General features: G+C 37.6%; 2 protein-coding genes across 12 annotated transcripts in view; one reads left to right on the top strand and one right to left on the bottom strand.

Moving 5' to 3' along the window:
- Positions 1 to 9100, bottom strand: part of ENKUR (enkurin, TRPC channel interacting protein) — a 24807-nt gene extending 15707 nt beyond the window's left edge. Inside the window, exons 1-2 of one of the 3 annotated variants that reach the window (XM_042945145.1) lie at positions 8485 to 9100; positions 639 to 784 (exon numbers count right to left, since the gene is read on the bottom strand). In XM_042945145.1, coding sequence (XP_042801079.1) covers positions 639 to 784; positions 8485 to 8561 — 223 coding nt within the window. In that variant the 5' untranslated portion in view covers positions 8562 to 9100. Of the gene's footprint in view, positions 1 to 638; positions 785 to 2507; positions 2802 to 8484 lie in introns of those variants that run through there. The other 2 variants (XM_042945143.1, XM_042945144.1) reach the window with 2 other exon arrangements.
- THNSL1 (threonine synthase like 1) lies at positions 9073 to 19101 on the top strand. Of its 9 annotated transcripts, none has more exons than XM_042945142.1 (4): positions 9073 to 9112; positions 13108 to 13219; positions 15310 to 15484; positions 18493 to 19101. In XM_042945142.1, exons 2-4 carry the CDS (start codon positions 13145 to 13147, stop codon positions 19029 to 19031), a joined length of 789 nt encoding a protein of 262 aa, XP_042801076.1. In that variant the 5' UTR covers positions 9073 to 9112; positions 13108 to 13144; the 3' UTR covers positions 19032 to 19101. The 9 variants fall into 9 exon arrangements, with proteins under 9 accessions (XP_042801076.1, XP_042801070.1, XP_042801071.1 ...); XM_042945136.1 differs by having other exon boundaries at positions 9074 to 9112; positions 16752 to 19101; XM_042945137.1 differs by having other exon boundaries at positions 9076 to 9112; positions 13108 to 13170; positions 16752 to 19101.
- Positions 19102 to 19319: the final 218 nt, after the last annotated feature.

Raw genomic sequence — 19319 nt, forward strand, 5'->3', positions numbered from 1 at the left:
AGCTGGTATAACAGTTGTGATTCTCATCTCTTGCAGGGAAGACCAGACAGGGTTTAGATGCTAGGCCATCTTCTCACTGGGGCTTAGGACTCTTCCTATAATTGTCATTTGTTACTGAAGTCATACGGCTAGGGACTAGGATGGTGAGGCATGTGGTGCTAGCGGTAGGGCTTCATTAAGTAGTCCAAGATGTCATTCAGATGTATGCACCAGGACAGGGAAAGGCTATTTGGGGTGTAACTCAGCATTCTCCACCTTCTTCTTCCACTGAATTCTCTACTTCTACTTTCTCCTAGCCTCTCAGTTTCTGTTAAATATGAGGTAAACCAATCACCTATGAACATTTAATATTCATAGGCAGTAAGATAATTCTAGTTAAATTCTCTGTTAGCACTTTTTTTCAAGTTTATTTATTTATTTTGAGAGAGAGAAAGGGCAAGTGGGGGAGGGGCAGAAAGGGAGGGAGGGAGAGAGAATCCCAAGCAGGCTCCATTCTGTCAGCATGGAGCCAGATGTGGGGCTCCAGCTCACAAACCGTGAGATCATGACCTGAGCCAAAGTCAACTGCTTAACTGACTGAGCCACCTAGGCACCCCGCTGTTAGCACTTTTAATATTAAAAAGAGTGATGAAACCTACTGGGTGGTAGAGTTTTTTCCATGGAATGTTTCTTCAGGAAATTCTTTGGAGAAGGTAGTTCAACTTTCGGTGGCCCCATAGTCTTCATTGCAGCTTTACATTTTTGCGTGTTATCTTTAATAGAGGCCTTAAAAATGGATACGTACCTAAAAGTAAAAAAAAAAACAAAACTGTAGCATTTATATTTCTAGTAAAAATTGCTTACAGTTTAAGAAAGGATATACATTTTAATGTATATAAGTCTATATTCATTCAGAGATAGACATAAAGCATAATTATCTGAGCCCTATCAGGTACCCTATGATGGAAGTTTGGCCCTGAGAGGTGCCAGTGTAAAGATTATAGTATTTCCTTGTTATCATGTGAATGTGTGTAGCATCAATGGTGATGTCTCCTCTCCCATTCCTGATATTGGTGAACTGTGTCCTTTCTTTCCCCACTATAAACTCCATGAGAACAGAACATGATCATATCAGGGTGCCTGGGTGGCTCAAGTGGGTAAACATCTGACTCTAGGTTTCAGCTCAGGTCATGATTTCTTGGTTCATGAGATCAAGCCCTGTATCAGATTCTGTGCTGATGGTGTGGAGCCTGCTTGGGATTCTCTCTCTCTCTCCCTTTCTCTCTCTCTTCCCCTCTCCTACTTGTGCTCTCTCTCTCTCTTTCTCACTCTCTCACAAATAAATAAATAAAAACATTTAAAAATAAAAATAAATAAAATTATCACATCTTCTTGAACTGACTACTTCATCTTTATAAAGTAATGTTCTTTATCCCCTTTAAAACTCTGTACTCAAAAATCTACTCTATGTCATATTAATAAAACTATTTCAGCACTCCTTTGATTTGTGGCAGCACAGTGTTTTCTGTTCTTTGACTTTTTACTTATTTTGTGACTTTATTTTTAAAGGAGTTTTCTTATGGAAAGCATAGAAACTTTAACCTTTCTAAAAATCTCCTTTATTTGGTGTTCAGACCATTCATATCTGATGTAATTTTAAAAATACATTTGCGGGGGACTGAGTGGCTCAGTCAGTTAATCCTCTGACTCTTGATTTTGGCTTAGGTCATAGTCTCACAGTCGTGAGATTGAGCCTGGAGTCAGGCTCTATGCTGGACGTGGAGCCTGCTTAAGATTTTCTCTCTCCAAGGGTGCCCGGGTGGCTCAGTTGGTGAAGTGTCCAACTTCAGCTCAGGTCATGATTTCATGGTCCGTGAGTTTGAGCTCCATGTCAGGCTTTGAGCTGTCAGCACAGAACCTGGAGCCTGCTTTGGATTCTGTGTCTCCCTCTGTCTCTGCCCCTTCCCTGCTCACATTCTGTCTGTCTCTCTCTCTCTCTCTCTCTCTCTATCAAAAATAAAAATAAGCATTAAAAAAAATGTTTTTAAAGATTTTCTCTTTCCTTTTCCCTCTGCCCCTCCCCCCTCAAAAAAAGAAAAAAAGAAAATATAAAAATAAACAAAAAATTTAAAAAGTAAAAATAAAAAATGAATAAAACTCCATCTGTGTTTAAATTTTCCATCTTGCTATTTGTTTTCTACATACCACTTTGTTCATTCTTCTTCTTTTTATTTTGCCTTATTTTTATTTTTTGACTTTGTTTTGTTTTATGTAAGTTCTGAAGTTTATAATATACATGTTTAACTTATAGTCTACCTTCAAGTAACATTATACCATTTCATATAGAGTGTAAAAACCTTAACAAAGGAATACTTGCATTTACCCATCATCCCACCTTTGTCCTAGTGTTGTAATATATTTTACTTCCATGTGCTATAAAACCCATAATTCATTGTGATTTTTCCCCTTAAAAAGCCAACTATATTTTAATGAAATTTAAAGAGAAAAAAATAATTTCTAATATTTACCCATGTATTTGCCATTTCCAGTGTTCTTTATTTCATTATGCAGACCCAAATTTCCAACTTGTATCCTTTCTTGTGCATTAAGGACTTTTTAACATCTGGATTCCATTGTTTCTGATGAGATATTTGCTATCTTCTTTGTATTTAATGTTTCTTTTATCTTTGGCTGTTTTTAAGACTTTCCCTTTATTACTGGTTTTAAGAAATTTGATTGTAATGTCCCTTGGTATGGTCTTCTTCCCCTCCTCCTTCTCCTTCTTTTTCTTCTTCCTGCTTGGTGTTCATTGTGGTTCTTGGATTTGGGTATTTAGAAATTTCATTAAATTTGTCAAAATTTTGGACATTACTCAAATATTTTTTCTGTTTACCCATCTCTCTTCTTATGTAATTCTAATTATACTTATGTTAGGCTGCTTGATGTTGTCTACAATTCACTGATTCACTGTTTTCCTTTTCAGTTTTTTTTTCCTGTTTCATTTTGTATTGTTCTATTACTGTGTCTTCAAAGTCAACAATATTTTCTTCAGTGTTTTAGCTACTGTTAATCCCACCTAGTAGACTATTTTCATTTTAGGCATGGTATCCTTTATGTCTAGAAGGGAACTGCTGAGTTTTGTTTAAATTCCTCTTACTTGAGCTTTGGCCTGGAAACTCTCTAGGGAGAATGTTGGGGCAATTGTAGGGCTTGTTTCTCCTTTCTTAGGGGTGACTGCTCTGTGCTGTCCATTGGCCAGTGTATGAAAAACTATTGTTTTACACTTTGTTTTCAGATGTTTTAGTTGTTTAAGGTGAGACGATAAATTTCATCCTTGATTGGAAGCAGAAGTTTAGCTATGCCACTTTTAACAACTTGTATTCTCTGTCTCTTTTTTTAAGGTCTATTTATTTTTGAGAGAGAGAGAGAGTACAAGCAGGGGAGGGACGGAGAGAGGAGCACAGAGGATCTGAAGAAGGCTCTGTGCTGACAGTAGTGAGATTGATGTGGGGATTGAACTCACGAACTGTGAGATCCTGACCTCAGCTGAAGTCTGATGCTCAACCAACTGAGCCACCCAGGCACCCACTTGTATTATTTTCTTATGTATGCTGATAAGTTTGCTTGGAAAAACATTAAATTGTTTCTTGCTTTTAGAGGCCTTTCCTCATCCTTGAATTCAATGGTTGGGGATTAATTATGGTCTAAAAAGAATGAGTTTATTAGATACCTTTATAAAATAATGTTCAATCTAAATTTGTGCCTTAAGTTTCCTACAGAAGTTGGAATTGGCAGATATCTCTTGATTAATATAATAACTTCCCCTGTGGTAAGAAAAGAGTGTATATGCTCTCACTTCTTTTTAATTTGCTATCTTGTGATTCAATACATTATTTTGTGAGCTGAAAGCTTACCCATTTGTTATACAAAACAATATATTTTATACTTTATGAATAATTTTTTATTTTTCCAAATTACAAAAATAAAAAATGATGAAACTATCATAATGCTATATACTAATTATATATCAATTTTAAAAATGAATAAAAATCTAGTTTTACTCTATCTCCTCAATCCCTTTTCCAAATAAATTTAGTTTTCTATGTTTCTATTTATGTATGAAATATATCTTGTTTTTTAAAACTTAATATAATGTGATTTCTTTCCATATTAGTACATGCAAAGTTTCTTTTCTTTACAAGAGATGAAGAAACATGTTATTATTGTGGAAGTCTGCAGAGAGAGACTGGACAGCTATATTAAAATCTGAATAACAATTTCTAACACTAGTCATAAAACTCTGAGACCACATATGGCAGCAATGAGAATTTTAACATAAAATTTCATTATTCTATAAACAAGGACTTTGGAATATTCCTGGCTTTCTTTGAATATAAGTTCATTTAAAAGGACTACTGCTTTCCCCAGTTGAATTATTGGATACAAATTGTCAGCAAAGTAGATAAGAACCTCAGGAGAAAATAAGTATGTTATCTAAGATTTCATAATAGTCAAGACTACTTAGCAAAGTCAGATACATAACTAGACTTTAAACAAAGAGATGTTATAAAACCTCAGAAAATATAGAATGGAAAATAAAGAAAATGAAAGATAGTCCAAGAAAAATGAAAAGCTGTGAAAATGAAATTCAGACTCCATGTCACAGTTGATGCCAGTGAAAACCAGAAAGCCTTAAAAACAAAAAACCAAACAGCCAACTAGTGAGTGCTTAGACGTTAAATATTCCCACTTTAAATAAGCATGCATCCAGAAACTCCATGCTGGTGAATCTGATGTAAATTTTAGAGAGCATCTAAAAACCTGTAGAGAAGCAATGATTAAATGAGCCATTTGGAGTTTCGATTCCCTGAAATGAATATCATTTTTTAAAAAAGATTACTTGGCTCATAAATCAGGCAAATACCTTAGACATAATATACACCTTTATGTTAGCAGAGCCTCTTATCCTTACTGATAAGAGAGATATGAATTGATTAATGTATGCACATGGATGACTGACTGAACCCTCCTAACATTGAATGGCTGTCAGCCTAGAAAGAAGTGTCCTTTAGTCTACTAAGCAAAATATTTGCCCTGTTCAATGACAGACAGAGATATACAAGACATACTTATTAGATTTACAAATAACACAAAGCTGGGAGGGACGGTTGAGACAGTGTATGAAAGATTTAAAGTGCAAAACTATCTCCGTAGATCAATGATGAGTTTAGATTTTTAAAAAATCAGTTACATTAATTATAGGATGAGAGAGACTGACCTTAGCTATAAGTCATGTGGGCATTTCAATGTGAGGCAATGGTGGGACATGAGTGTCAAAATGCTAATGAATTCATTAATGGAAGTATTGTGCTAAAGATAATGGTTCCATAAACTGTTTGGTACATATCTGGAATATTACCTTAAACAAAAGGGAAAGAGAGAATGGTTGGAGATTTTAAGTAACTGGAGCCATCAACAGAAGGGTGACAAATTTGGTGAACATCTTGGAAACCATCTCATGTGTCATGAGCAATTGAAATTTTGAAAACTGACTCATGGCTTCCCATTGACTTTAACATTGTTAGATCTTAAATCCCAGCTCATTAAGTTCAACTGCAAGAGGATGGCCTTCACCCCACTTTCATTGCACAGATCCATTTTCTAAGTTCTCATTAGTTAGCCGCATCTCTCATTGGGATATGGTTTTATTGTTAATCAACATTTTCATGTTTGTATTTTAGTTTCCCAAGGAGACTGTGACCTCTGAGGCATGAGAGATCACAATGCAGTCAGTTGTTGAGAAATCCACCACTTTGTGAAAGCTGGACAGTAATCTTGCTAGTCTTGCAAAGAGCCACAGTGAGCTTTCTTAAAGCTGGGTTTATAACTCAGTAATGCAAATAGATTTCTTTCTTTTTCTTTCTTTCTTTCTTTCTTTCTTTCTTTCTTTCTTTCTTTCTCTTTCTTCCTTCCTTTTCTTTCCTTCTTTCTTTCTTTCTTTCTTTCTTTCTTTTTCTTTCTTTCTTTCTTTCTCTTTCTTCCTCCCTTTTCTTTCTTTCTTTCTTTCTTTCTTTCTTTCTTTCTTTCTTTCTTTCTTTCTTTCTCTTTCCTTCCTTCCTTCCTTCCTGCCTTCCTGCCTTCCTGCCTTCCTGCCTCCCTGCCTCCCTGCCTCCCTGCCTTCCTGCCTTCCTGCCTTTCCTTCCTTCCTTCGAGAGAGACAAAAAGAGCACAAGACAGGGAGGGGCAGAAAGAAAGGGAGAGAGGGAGAATCCCAAGCAGGCTCCTCATGGTCAGTGTGCAGAGCCCAGCGCAGGGCTGGAACCCACAAAACCGTTAGATAATGACCTGAGCCAAAATCAGGAGTCAGAGGCTTAACTAACTGAGCCACCCAGGTGCCCCCTATGTTTCCTTCTTAAGATTCTTACCACTGTTGGGAAAATGAATAAAGTTTTACACCATAAGATGGCCGCGAGGACTAAAACAAGCTCTGGTCTCTGGCTTAGAAACCCCTCTTCCAGGTTCTTCTTGCCCTGTTTGCCATGCGTGCAACCCCCCTCCCCCCCCCCCCCCAAATACGGAGGCAGACAACTATAAATTACGCTTCCTGCTTGCATTCAGGGCTCAGATCTTTGGAGAAATGGTCTCCCCTGAGCCCACCGGTGTTAAATAAATCTCCGATCCACCAAGATCTCTGAATGCCGCTTGGTTTTTCCGCCAGTGTTCCAGACTGGTTCCGTAACACCACTAACAGGGGGATTGGGTCAGGGCAAGTTAGTGTCAGTGTGGTGAGGAGGAATTTGTTAAATGTGTTATTATGCTCTGTTTTTACATATTAGTGGTTTGCCTGTATGGCATCTTTATCAAAGTAAAACCTCCCCAGGTTGTTGCAGACAGTGTAGGATGTTGTGGACAGTCTCACCCTAACAGAGAGTCCTCTGGCACCACAATTGCTGCCTTCTATTCCCTTCACCCTAAGTTCTTTTTTCTTACTTATTCCTTCAGAGTCAACCAAGGAGTTTGTGCTATCAGTTCCAACATTTCCCAAGAACATTCTCCAAAGGCAATGTTATACACATAAATAGGGGCTCAGTTATTGCTTATCAAATGAACAGACTAGACTGTTCTTATAAAATTTCTTGAAAAAATTACTTAGATGCAGTAAAGATGCCTCTTTTTATCAATGAACAGAACACCTATCTAATAAAATATCTTAACTTTCAAATTCAGTACTCTCTAGAAAATACAGCCTACCAGTGGATTTCAGAGAAGAGGAACTTTATCTTGTACAACATACTGGATTTTTTGACCAAAAGTTCATTCAGCAATAGTTAATTTGAACATTCGTCATAAATTCTACAAGTCCATCACATCTTACTTTACATTCCTCTTTCCATTCTCTGCTAGATTCTGAGAAACTAATGGAAAATAATATAGGTACTGCTCTTATTGAAACCAGATTCTTGGGCTTACAATGGAAGGGTTTGCCCACTTGTTGATGTTATATACCCCAAGGAATTACTAGTATAAATAATTGACCATTAGATCTGAAAGGAACCTTAAAGATGATCCGGATCATTTAGTTTGTCTTACAGATAAGAAAATAAATGAAAATTTATTCATGATTCCCAAACCAGTTAGTTGCAGAGTCTTTTTTTTAAGCCCATCGCACTTTCAATGTGGTTTTGACCTGCATCAGGAAAAGAAGAAAGGTAAAGAACAGCAAATATTTCGAATTCTAGGAGGAATAAGATCTTCTGCACTAGTTACCTTCTTTTCTCCCCATAGATTTACATAAGTTCTAAGTTTATACACAGGAGACTAACTGAGATATTTACTTCAGGGTTACCTTTTTGAAATGTGGGGGAACTTAAGGGGTCCTAACACCCATGTAAAAATTTTAACTCAATTATATATTTTTGGGTCTCTACCCATCTATTCTTCTTTCTATCCAACTATCAGATCTGAAAAAGACTGTAGAAACGAATCTATTTTGTCTTACCAGTCAAAAAACTGAGCCTCAGAAACAAACAGGAATGTATATTTGACAACAATCTCAGAAATAACTACTATCCCTTTAGAGAGGGAGCAGTAGTGTAGTCAGAAATAAAACAACGAACCCCTGAAACCAAGTAGGAAGTATCCTAACACAGGACAATAAAACTGTGATTTTCTTTTTTCAGTAACAAGAAATTTCACGCTATTTTGTATGCCACATCATGTACGAACAATTAAATTACAAAACAATTACATACTATATTAACAAGTGGCTAACATAATAAAACGGCCCTCTCACAGCACTGGACCGTCCTCTCCGTGAATTGTGACACAGATGTTAAATACCCAGGTTTTGCAGCCACTTCCTTAAAAAGCTGGCATCCAAGTCTACTTCATTAAGACAAAAATATATGTAATTTCTTTTTAAAAGTCGTATGTTGCTTAATCTTGAAATGGCATAGTTATTCCTTATTCTTGTTTCAAGTGATAATCTTTTGTTTACCCACATACCTAGGAGGCTGGGGAGGCTCCTTCCGGTCACTGGGTATGAGGTTATAAATGCTCTCAGAAAAGCAAGTTGTATCCATGGCCACCAAAATGACTCCTTAAATATGGTCAACTTTTTTCTCACTATACCAGTATGTCTGTCCCTTTCTTCACTGTTTCCCGTTTCCTTTCCTACTCTTGACTTCTCACGGAACTAAGGTTTGTCTCTTTCACCTAATTCCCCTTTGACCTGTCAGCAGTCCTCTCTTGGGAAGAAAATAAAATAGCCCTTCTAATTCTCTAGGGGTTGCTTAGCGTTGTTGACGGCGTGGTTGCTTGGGTAACAGTTGCTAGGCTACGTGGAAGTAGAAGGCAGCCCTGCAAACTAGGTTTTCTTCCCTCTGCAGTTCTTCTGCTTGAGAAGTTCAATATGGAAACCACTGTTTATATGTGCCTTTGGGAATAATGAGTTGAATGGCGTCCCCTTACTTAAACACACTGCTCGTTTCTGTCTGCATATTTGGAGAGGAAAACACGCTCCACTGCAGACCGTAGGGAAGCGTAGCTCCTGCGCAAGCGTCACACAATAAGGCTCTCGTGCGCAGGCGCCAATCTCGGCGGCGGTGGGGCGAGCCGCTGAGGTCAGGCTGACGTAAGGCCTTCGCCGAGAGCTGGACGGGGTGGGTGGGGAGAAGCCTGAGGAGCAGGGAGGACTCACATAGGTGGAGCGCGGACAGCCAGTCACGTGTTCGGCGTGAGGTTGCTCGGGGCGTGGGTGTGGCGCGCCGGCGCGCAGGCCCTCCCTGACAGACGCAGGCGCAGAGACCGCAGCGCGGGGCTGGGGGCGGATCAGGCCTAGCGAGGGCCTCCGGCCTGGGCCGTGGGCGAGCCGGGGAGAGGCCCCGAGGTGTGGGAGTCCGTCCCGAGGCGGCAGTGGCGGCTCCTGAACGCTCCTTCCCATTTTCTTTCCTTTCCCCCCAGTCTTCTCAGTGTGATTTTCTTGGTGAGTGATTTGAGGAGAAAGAAAGGGAAATTGTAGAAACCGGTCCGTTCCCATCGCATGCCTTTCCCCTTTTCGTTTCTTCCCCTTTCCGCTACTCCGTTGTGATATCAACTGTGTCTGGGCGCATTTTCCCCACTGCTTCTGCCTGGGCTGCCCGGAGCTCGCTCGGCTGCCCTGCTCACCACCTGCGGGAGTGCGCGCCCACGTCCCGCCTTACGCCCATCCACCTGTCGCGCTGAGGTCCTCCCCGGCCTCCCTCTTTCTCCTGCGCCTCGCTGCTTCTCTGCTCCGCCCGTTTACCTCTTAGTCCGGTCCCTCCTCTTAGGTATTACTCCACCGACGTGTGGACTGGCTGTTTTTAAAAACAGCAGCCGAAACCAGAAGGGGAAGCTTTTTTAAATGGGCCCTTGAATTTTTGCTTATTTTGTTTGTTTGATTGATTGGTTGCTGTCCCTTTTTTGATACTGTCTTCTCAGAAAAGGTTTTATTCCGTTTTGAACCGCCTGGTCTTCCATAAGCCTATTCACGTAAGATTGCTGAAAGAAATTCATATAGAAGCCTTTGCCACCCCGAGTCTCTAAAAGGCATTTTGGCAAGATTTGGGAAATAAGTTATTTGGTTTGAACCAAACTTACAGAGGCCACTGCCCACAGGGAATAAAGACGGTCAGAGATAAAAGACAACACCAGTGTGGGTCGGCTCACTGCCAGGGTGCTCCTTGGAGAGAGAAAAACAGCACGATTGCTTCATTAACCTTTTAATTCCTACTTAAAAGGCTATGCAGAATATGTAGGTGCTGATCATTTGGGACTTTTAGTGAATTTCATTAGATAAGAATACATTTAGTTTTTTCTTATCCAGTTAATCAGGTTTTTATCTTTATCCCGTGTGCTTAACATTTTATTTCAGATGGGTGACACGTTGGAAATGATGCTCCTGTTCACATCAGATTTTCTACTTTTTAAAACTTTTTTTTCTGTGTGTATATACCACTTTGTCCTTTTCCTTTCCCCTTTATGTTTTTTGGGGGGGTGGGGGTTCTTTTTGCTTAGCATGTATAAAGAGAAAAAATCTTTTTCTAAAGAATACATACTAAACTTTGAACTAAGGACTCCTAATGATAACACCATTAGCCAATGGATGGTCATTGGCCTAAAGCTTATAAATATTCTTTTTTTTTTTTTTTTTTTTTTTTAATTTTTTTTTTTTTTTTCAACGTTTATTTATTTTTGGGACAGAGAGAGACAGAGCATGAACGGGGGAGGGACAGAGAGAGAGGGAGACACAGAATCGGAAACAGGCTCCAGGCTCTGAGCCATCAGCCCAGAGCCTGACGCGGGGCTCGAACTCACGGACCGTGAGATCGTGACCTGGCTGAAGTCGGACGCTTAACCGACTGCGCCACCCAGGCGCCCCATAAATATTCTAATGAAGAACACTTTGGGATGTTTTATATTATTCAGTTCCTAAAAGAGCCAGTAAGTGTAAAGCCTGTTACCTCCAGTTAGTACCAACCGACCTTAGCTACAGTCCTGACTCTTTGGTGTTACCAAATACAGTAATTTCACAGAAGACAATGTATTTATTGTGGTTTTAAAAATACCAAACAATTTGATCTCACTATAGTATATTTAGTTTACAGTCTTGATGAAATTGTTAAATCATTTAGAAAGGAACTTTTTTCCCTTAGATCCTTGGTCTATAATTCTGCTTGCCTTTTGAAAACATATTTACAAAGAATATATTTCTGTTTTTTATAATTCCCTCAAAATAGCAATACTGTTAAAGAAAATATCTGTGTCCAGTATGCCCGCCAAGAATTAGTACTGATATATTGTCAGAGGTCATGAACCTTTTGCATAAAGGGCTACGTAATATTTTAGGCCTTTGCATGCTGAATGGTTTTGGTCAAAACTGCTCAACTCCACTGTTGTAGCTCAAAAACAGCCAAAGACAATACTAAACAGGTGAACAAATAAATAAGCAAAGTTGTGTTCCCATAAAACTTAATTTACAAAAAGCGTGATTATCCAGGTTTTGCACAGATTTGGCCTGTGGGTTATGGTTTGCACAGACCCCTGCTATAAATGCTTGTACATACAAATTTGAGTTTTTTTGCTAAAGATTAATCTAACTTACTTAGATGAATAAAATGGACATAGGTGGGAATATAAATAAGACAAGGAGGAGGAAAAAAAACCCTGTGTAAGAGATATTCTTTGTAATACTTCTAAGTTACAGAGTTTAAAAGGATACTTAGGAAGTCTTGAATTAAATACTCAAGACCATTAAGAGGATATCCAACAGCAAAAGAGTAGCCACAGGAAAGGCTTAATCAGCTTTGATACTAAATAGGGGCAAGGATGAGGGTTGAACTTGTAAATTCTACTTTTGATTATAAGAGCCCTGTGATTACAACAGGGCACCGGAGTGTATGTTCCTTCCACCCTTTCCACCTTGCTATTTCTAGGTAAGTTAGGAGCTGACTGACACAAAGGCTTGATATGAGAAGATTTTTGCTCAGTGTTCCAGAGCGGAATTTTACCCCCTGTGATTAGTTTATGTCAGTATATTTGCATTTTTTAAATTATGTATTGGGAAACGATTTATTGCTGTAAAAATGCAGTCATTTTTAAGAATTTTAAAAAATCAGGATGTCTTACTTCTTAAGACAATGGACTGGATTAGTCATTCTTCTGAGAAATTTAGATTGCATTAATATAGGGTGACAAGCATACTCAAGACATGAATATTTTCAGAAGTTTATTGAACTATAGCCAGTTCTCATCATAAAATAATTTTTAAAGTGCTGTGTCTTATGTTTTATTTTGGAATAGTATGTTTTAAATGAGTGAGAAATGCTAAATCATCCTGACTAAATAGGATTTTGATGATTTCCCAGAGGAATTGGAAACTAGGTAATTTTATAATGGAATTGAAAAATTCTTCTCAACCATTCTGGAAGTAAAAATTGACAATGGGTATGATTTTAATTGATGAGCAGTCATCTAGTGTGACCTTAGGAAAACTTCACTGTACATAGGTTGCTGAAAATTAATATGGTTTTTGGTTTAAAAAATGTAAGCTTATTAGCATTTATGGGAAATAATTTGAAAGTGATTTAAAAAGTGATTTCTTTACTTTTTTTCCCTTGAATTCTTTATTCAGTTTTGATCAGCTTGCCACAGTAAAATTGTTAAATTTTGTGTCTTGAGATCAAAGAGTACGTGAATCATTATGTCCATGTGGACATTGTGTTTTTGTATTTTAAAGTTCTTGCTGTGACACTGACACATTACTGCCTTTTCATTTGTCTGTTTGAATGGCAGGTGTCTATTATGTCTAGAAAGTAGCCAGTGGGATTAGTGGATCAAAAAGCCCCACTCTAAGTGATTAGTAGGAAAACCTACTTAAAAAGTATTACTGTATAATGTGCTGGTCTTCCATCCTCTGAGGAGTTAGAGAGTAGGACTAAAATATTTTCATGAGGAACGTGGCTCTGCAAAAAATACTTCAGGATATTGGGATAGTAAAACCTGAGTACTTTATAGCCAAGTGATTTGGTCTAAATACTGCTTTTGTTTTCTGACTCTTGTAGTTGACTTCCATTTAATTGGAAATTGTTTTGTCTGTTGCCTTTGCAGTGTCACAACATGGCTTTGAGTCAAAAAGGAGGATGATATGCAGTTGATCCTCACTTTTTGCAGGTTCGACATTTGTGAATTCTGCTTGCTAGGATTTATTTATAACCCCAAGGTAATTCCCTGTAGAACCTGTGCATTTGTTCATGGACACACGCACTGTGGCGAAAGATAGGAGTCTCCTGATGCGCGTGCTCCAAGCTGAGGTCAAGCAAGGTGATGCTGTCTGCCTTCCGGTTTCAGCTCAAATACGGCCAACAAGTGTCCTTCTCCCATTCTATTTAGTGCCACATTTTTCACATTTCTGTGCCTCTAGTTAGTGATTTTTGATGTTTACAATGGCCCCCAGAGGGCTGAAGTGTGCTTAGTGTTCCTAAGGCAATAAGGCTATGATGCACCTAACAGATAAAATGTGCGTTAGATAAGCTTCATCCAGGCATAAGTTAGAGTACTATTGGCTGTTCAGTGGTATTGAATCAAGCATATATATGTACAAATTACATATTAAAAATATAAAAAATATATAAAATGTCTTTAAACAGAGACATAAAACAAGGTTATATATTGATCAGTTGGCAAAAAGGTGACTAGAGGCTCACAGGAACCTAACCCTGTATTTCCCCTAGGAGCAATGAGAATATTCAATATTCACTAATTTAGTACTCACGGTGACTTTATAGAATATAACTACCATGAATAAGAAGAATTGACTATATTACTCTTAAGTAAACCTAGTTTCCAGATGGAAGTTACGTAGTGTGGGTATTATTCATCTTGCCTTTTGGCTGGCTTACAATGGATGTTGAAGCCCTAAAATTAATTTGAGGCTGAAATGTTATAAAACAAAATTCAGTATGTTACTTAAAATAGAATTCATCTTCTTTATTTTTCTTTAACAGTAATACTATTTGTTTACATATTCTAGCCCTTAACAACTCCCTTCTGCTACTGTATCAGTAAATAATACTGATACAGAATTAAATTGAACTGTCATAATTTTCTATTTTTAATTCATATAAAGTAAAGGAAAACTCAGGTTACAAGAGATAAGGTGAATGAATGATGCATAATGTTTGTGTTACAGTCTTCTACTTTTAATAGTTGATGGTGAGCATTGTAGTAACCAACACAAAGTGGAGAAGATCAGTTAAAAGATTTAATGTTCATAAAAACAAACCAGCTACTCAGGTAATATTAGAATGATTGCTAATACGGACATCAGAAAATTACACATTGGGAAGTAAAAAAAAGAACACACACTGTGATGTCATAAGCCAAAGCCTCCTGAATAGGAGGTTAATCAGGTTATTTTATAAAGTGCCTTCAAAACACCTAGTGTTCTCTCCTCCAGGAAAAATAACTAGTGTTAAAGTACTTTACTAGAATACAGTTCAATAAAAGAGATTGCTGAAATGGCTCAAGTGTACAGTTCTCTGGTCCTTGGTTTACTACAGGAAGAGAATTAGACTGCACAGCAAAACAGTTCTTGATTCATGGATAAGTACCATTATTTTCTCTGAAGGTTTATAAACTAACCAGACCGTAAAAAAATATACTTAGCCTTGAGTCTAGGTATTCTGATTCAAATTAAATGATTTTGGTCCACTGTTTCTGCATGGCAGTAATTAATATTACCATATATGAGAATATTCTTATGTGCCAGCCACTGTGATATGTGCTTTGAATTTATTATAAGCTCAGTTAAGTAGCCAAGAGGTACCTGTATGTGGCAGACACTTTATTTGCACTTTTTACAGTAGGTTATCATTACGTACAAATCATGTAGTGATTCAGGTGGATAAAACAACCGACAAGAGAAATTCAAACACTCATTTTATAGCTTTAGGCCACAGATTTAAATTTTTCTGTCATCCCTAAACATCCAGTTAAGAAATGAAAATTTTAGGTGTCATTGTGAACGATTGTAGATTTGTTATTATTTGGTAATATTACTCTTTCATATTGCTTGGTGGAAAAAATTCCTTCAGTACGGTTTAATAAAATTTCTTTTGTAAGACACAGATATTGGAAAAAAGTATCTTAATCTTTTAATAATAGATTTGGGGAAACGGGAAAGGGGTCAATTGATTATTTGTCTATACTTTAAAATTTTTAGGTAGATATTTTAATAATAGACCAGTCTATGTGTGGAATTTTATAATATTGTATGCAGTGATGATTAACTTGAAAATTTTTCTATTATAGACTCCGTTTTTTTTGCTAAGATTGACTTTGCCTCAGCATCAACAAACTCTTCATCTAAGATTGGTTCCTGTGTGTCATATATTTACAAGTCAGTGGAAATTACAAGTCAGCACATACAAGCTGAAAAGCCAAATAAGGAAATGTAATGCTTCTCTTGACAGTTCTAATTTAACTTGTAAGTTAAATTCGGTGTTAGTTTAAAGTGGTTTAAATGTTTAATTACAGAACACAGTATTACAGATAATCAGAGTAGTAAATGATTGAAAGTTTTCAGAACATATTTAAACATACCACCTAATATTTAATATGGCTTAGTTGTGGAACGTGTGAAAAGCCCCACTACATGTCTGTAGAACTCCTGTAGTGAATTTACATGAACATTGCAGCAGTTCCTAAATTGCATTTTGCACACGACTAAGAATTTGACTTGTATGGCTTACATTCATGTTTTAATGGTGAGTATATTTCCAAAGACAGGGATCTGACTAGCGTGGGGAATTGCAGAGCTGCTCTGCATGCCAGAATAATTATTTTCTCTCATCACTGGAAGCATTCCTGAGGCTTTTTTTTTTTTTTTTTTTTTTTTTTTTTTTTTGCTATCACTGTAGAGTCTGGAATTTGAGTTAAGTCTCTCCACTGATCATGTTTAGAGGACAGAAACAAAAGTGACAGTTTCATGCAGATAAGGTTATAGATACGTAGCCTTTGACTTTGCTGTTAATTATCAATTTTTTCTTAACTATTTGCATAATATTATACCTTTCATTTTAGCTTTGTAAAAGTCTTCAATATGAAAAGTATGTAAGGATGATCTTTTACAATATGCATATAAAAGACACATAAGACAAAAAAATGTCATACCTTTGCCCTATCATTTGGGAAGTTATTTAAGTGTTTTGTAAGCAAATATTTTAGCCTGCTTCCCTGTTGTGAATTTTATAAGAAACTTATAAGTCTGTCTACATGTTCATACAACTAAAGAGAAATATGAAGAATATTACTCAGCTTTTGTGAATTGCAAGTAAATAGCATTCCAAATAATCCTTGTTTATATGGGTTATAAACCAAGAAACAATTTTCATTAGAGGAAAAGAACTACTACTCTGATTTGTGTGTGTGTGTGTGTGTGTGTGTGTGTGTGTGTGTGTGTGTGTGTGTGTGTTTTAAAGCCTCTATGATAAGGCATTTTCTGAATAAAGTGTTGCTTATAGTTACAAATTTCTAAAGCTTTGATGATTCAGTCTTGAGATCGAAAAGATTATTAAGAGGATATCTGTAATATTTGAGAATTTGGGTTTAAGTACTTTTTAAATGTCCCATACATTTGAAAGATTTCTAAACAGTTTATGTACAGTGGACATGGTTATTTTCAGTCCTGTTGGGACTTTAAGTCCGTTGAAATTAGTAACCAAATGTCTTTTTTGTTTTTATGTTTTGAAAAGGGCTAAAGCCAGTTTTTAGGTTGACTTGGGCAGAAAAGTGAAAAGAGAATGCTCCACTTTAACCGATGTCCGCATCTGAAACAAATAGCCCAGAAATGTTTTCCTAGTGTACATGTTAGAACGGATAAACATGTGCAGCTGTTTCTTTCAAGAACCTTTGCACTTGCAGAATTCAGGAAGTCATGGCACTCAACCCACTCTCTTGTTGGAGACAAAAATATTATCCTGATGGGACCTCCTGGTGCTGGGAAAACAACAGTAGGCAGAATAATAGGTCAGAAACTAGGTTGTTGTGTCATAGATGTGGATGATGATATCCTTGAAAAAACCTGGAATATGAGTGTGTCTGAAAAATTACAGGATGTTGGTAATGAGCAATTTTTAGAAGAGGAAGGAAAAGCTGTGTTAAACTTCTCTGCATCTGGAAGTGTGATTTCCCTTACTGGGTCCAATCCAATGCATGATGCTAGCATGTGGCATCTGAAGAAAAATGGGATAATTGTATACCTGGACGTACCTCTAATAGATCTAGTCAGTCGTTTAAAATTCATGAAAGTAGATAGGATTGTAGGTCAGAATGCTGGCACATCTATGAAAGACTTACTTAAATTTAGAAGACAGTATTATAAGAAATGGTACGATACCCGTGTTTTTTGTGAAAGTGGGGCTTCCCCAGAGGAGGTAGCTGACAAAGTGCTTAATGCAGTTAAAAGATACCAAGATGTGGACTCAGAAACATTCATTTCAACAAGACACAATTGGCCTAAAGACTGCGAGCAGAAGGTCTCAACAAAATTCTTTAGTGAAGCAGTGATTGAGGGGTTAGCTTCTGATGGTGGACTCTTCGTTCCTGAGAAGGAGTTTCCAAAATTAAACTGTAGGGAGTGGAAAAGCCTAGTAGGAGCAACCTACATAGAAAGAGCACAAATACTATTGGAAAAGTGTATACATCCTGCTGACATACCTGCTGCCAGATTGGGAGAAATGATTGAAACTGCTTATGGGGAAAACTTTGCCTGCTCAAAAATCGCCCCTGTCAGGCACCTTTCAGGCAACCAGTTCATCCTGGAGCTGTTTCATGGACCAACAGGATCATTTAAAGATTTGTCTTTACAGCTTCTGCCTCATCTGTTTGCACACTGTATTCCACCAAGCTGCAATTATATGATACTTGTAGCTACGTCAGGAGACACGGGCAGCGCAGTCTTAAATGGTTTTAGTCGTATTAATAAGAATCACAAGCAAAGAATAGCCGTGGCCACATTTTTCCCTGAAAATGGAGTAAGTGATTTTCAAAAAGCACAAATAATTGGCAGCCAGAAAGAAAATGGGTGGGCAGTGGGTGTCAAGTCAGATTTTGATTTTTGCCAGACAGCTATAAAAAGAATTTTTAAAGATTCTGACTTTACTGGCTTTCTTATTATGGAACATGGAACTATCTTAAGTTCAGCTAATTCCATCAACTGGGGCCGACTGCTTCCCCAAGTAGTTTATCATGCTTCTGCATATCTTGATCTTGTTAGCCAAGGATTTATTTCTTTTGGAAGCCCGGTGGATGTCTGTATTCCCACAGGAAACTTTGGTAACATTTTAGCAGCAGTGTACGCCAAAATGATGGGAATCCCTATTCGAAAATTTATTTGCGCCTCTAATCAGAACCATGTTCTGACTGATTTTATAAAAACAGGACATTATGATCTGAGGGAAAGAAAAATAACTCCTACCTTTTCACCGTCAATAGATATTCTTAAAGCTTCGAACCTGGAACGACATTTACACATGATGGCTAATAAAGATGGAGGGTTAATGACAAAATTATTTAATCAACTAGAAGAGCAGCAGCACTTCCAGATCGACGAGATGCTAGTCGAGAAACTTCAGCAGGATTTTGTAGCCGACTGGTGCTCTGAGAGAGAGTGCCTTGCAGCTATTCATTCCACCTACAGTACTTCAGGGTATATTCTGGATCCGCACACTGCGGTTGCAAAAGTGGTTGCGGACAGAATGCAAGACAAAACTTGCCCAGTGATTGTCGCGTCTACAGCTCATTACTCAAAGTTTGCACCTGCTATCATGCAGGCTTTAAAGATTAAAGAAATCAACCATACTTCGTCAAGTCAGCTTTATTTACTGAGTTCATACAACGCATTACCTCCACCTCATGAAGCTTTATTAGAAAGAATGAAGCAGCAAGAGAAGATGGAGTACCAGGTCTGTGCAGCTGATGTGGACGTCCTAAAGAATCATGTGGAAAAACTAATACAAAATCAATTCATATAAAAATGTTTTGAGTAAAATGTTTTTTTCTGGTGATAAGCATGCAATAATAAATCACAAACATTGATTTGGAGTACGATAGTATTTTCATTTTTTTTGTAAATACATCTATACGTAGGCCTGTTATCTTTTGGAATTTCAATAACCTAGTCTCGGTGACTGAACATCGTACCTGCACATGCTGCTTGGAACCTTATCTAGAAGTGACAAAAGGGTAGCATAGTGCATGGACCTTTGTGCCGTTGTGCAGTGCTTTGCACTCGTGAGGGATATGTCAATTTCCACTCCCTC

Source organism: Panthera leo, chromosome B4 (assembly GCF_018350215.1).
Source record: "Panthera leo isolate Ple1 chromosome B4, P.leo_Ple1_pat1.1, whole genome shotgun sequence".
NCBI classification, from domain to species: domain Eukaryota; kingdom Metazoa; phylum Chordata; class Mammalia; order Carnivora; family Felidae; genus Panthera; species Panthera leo.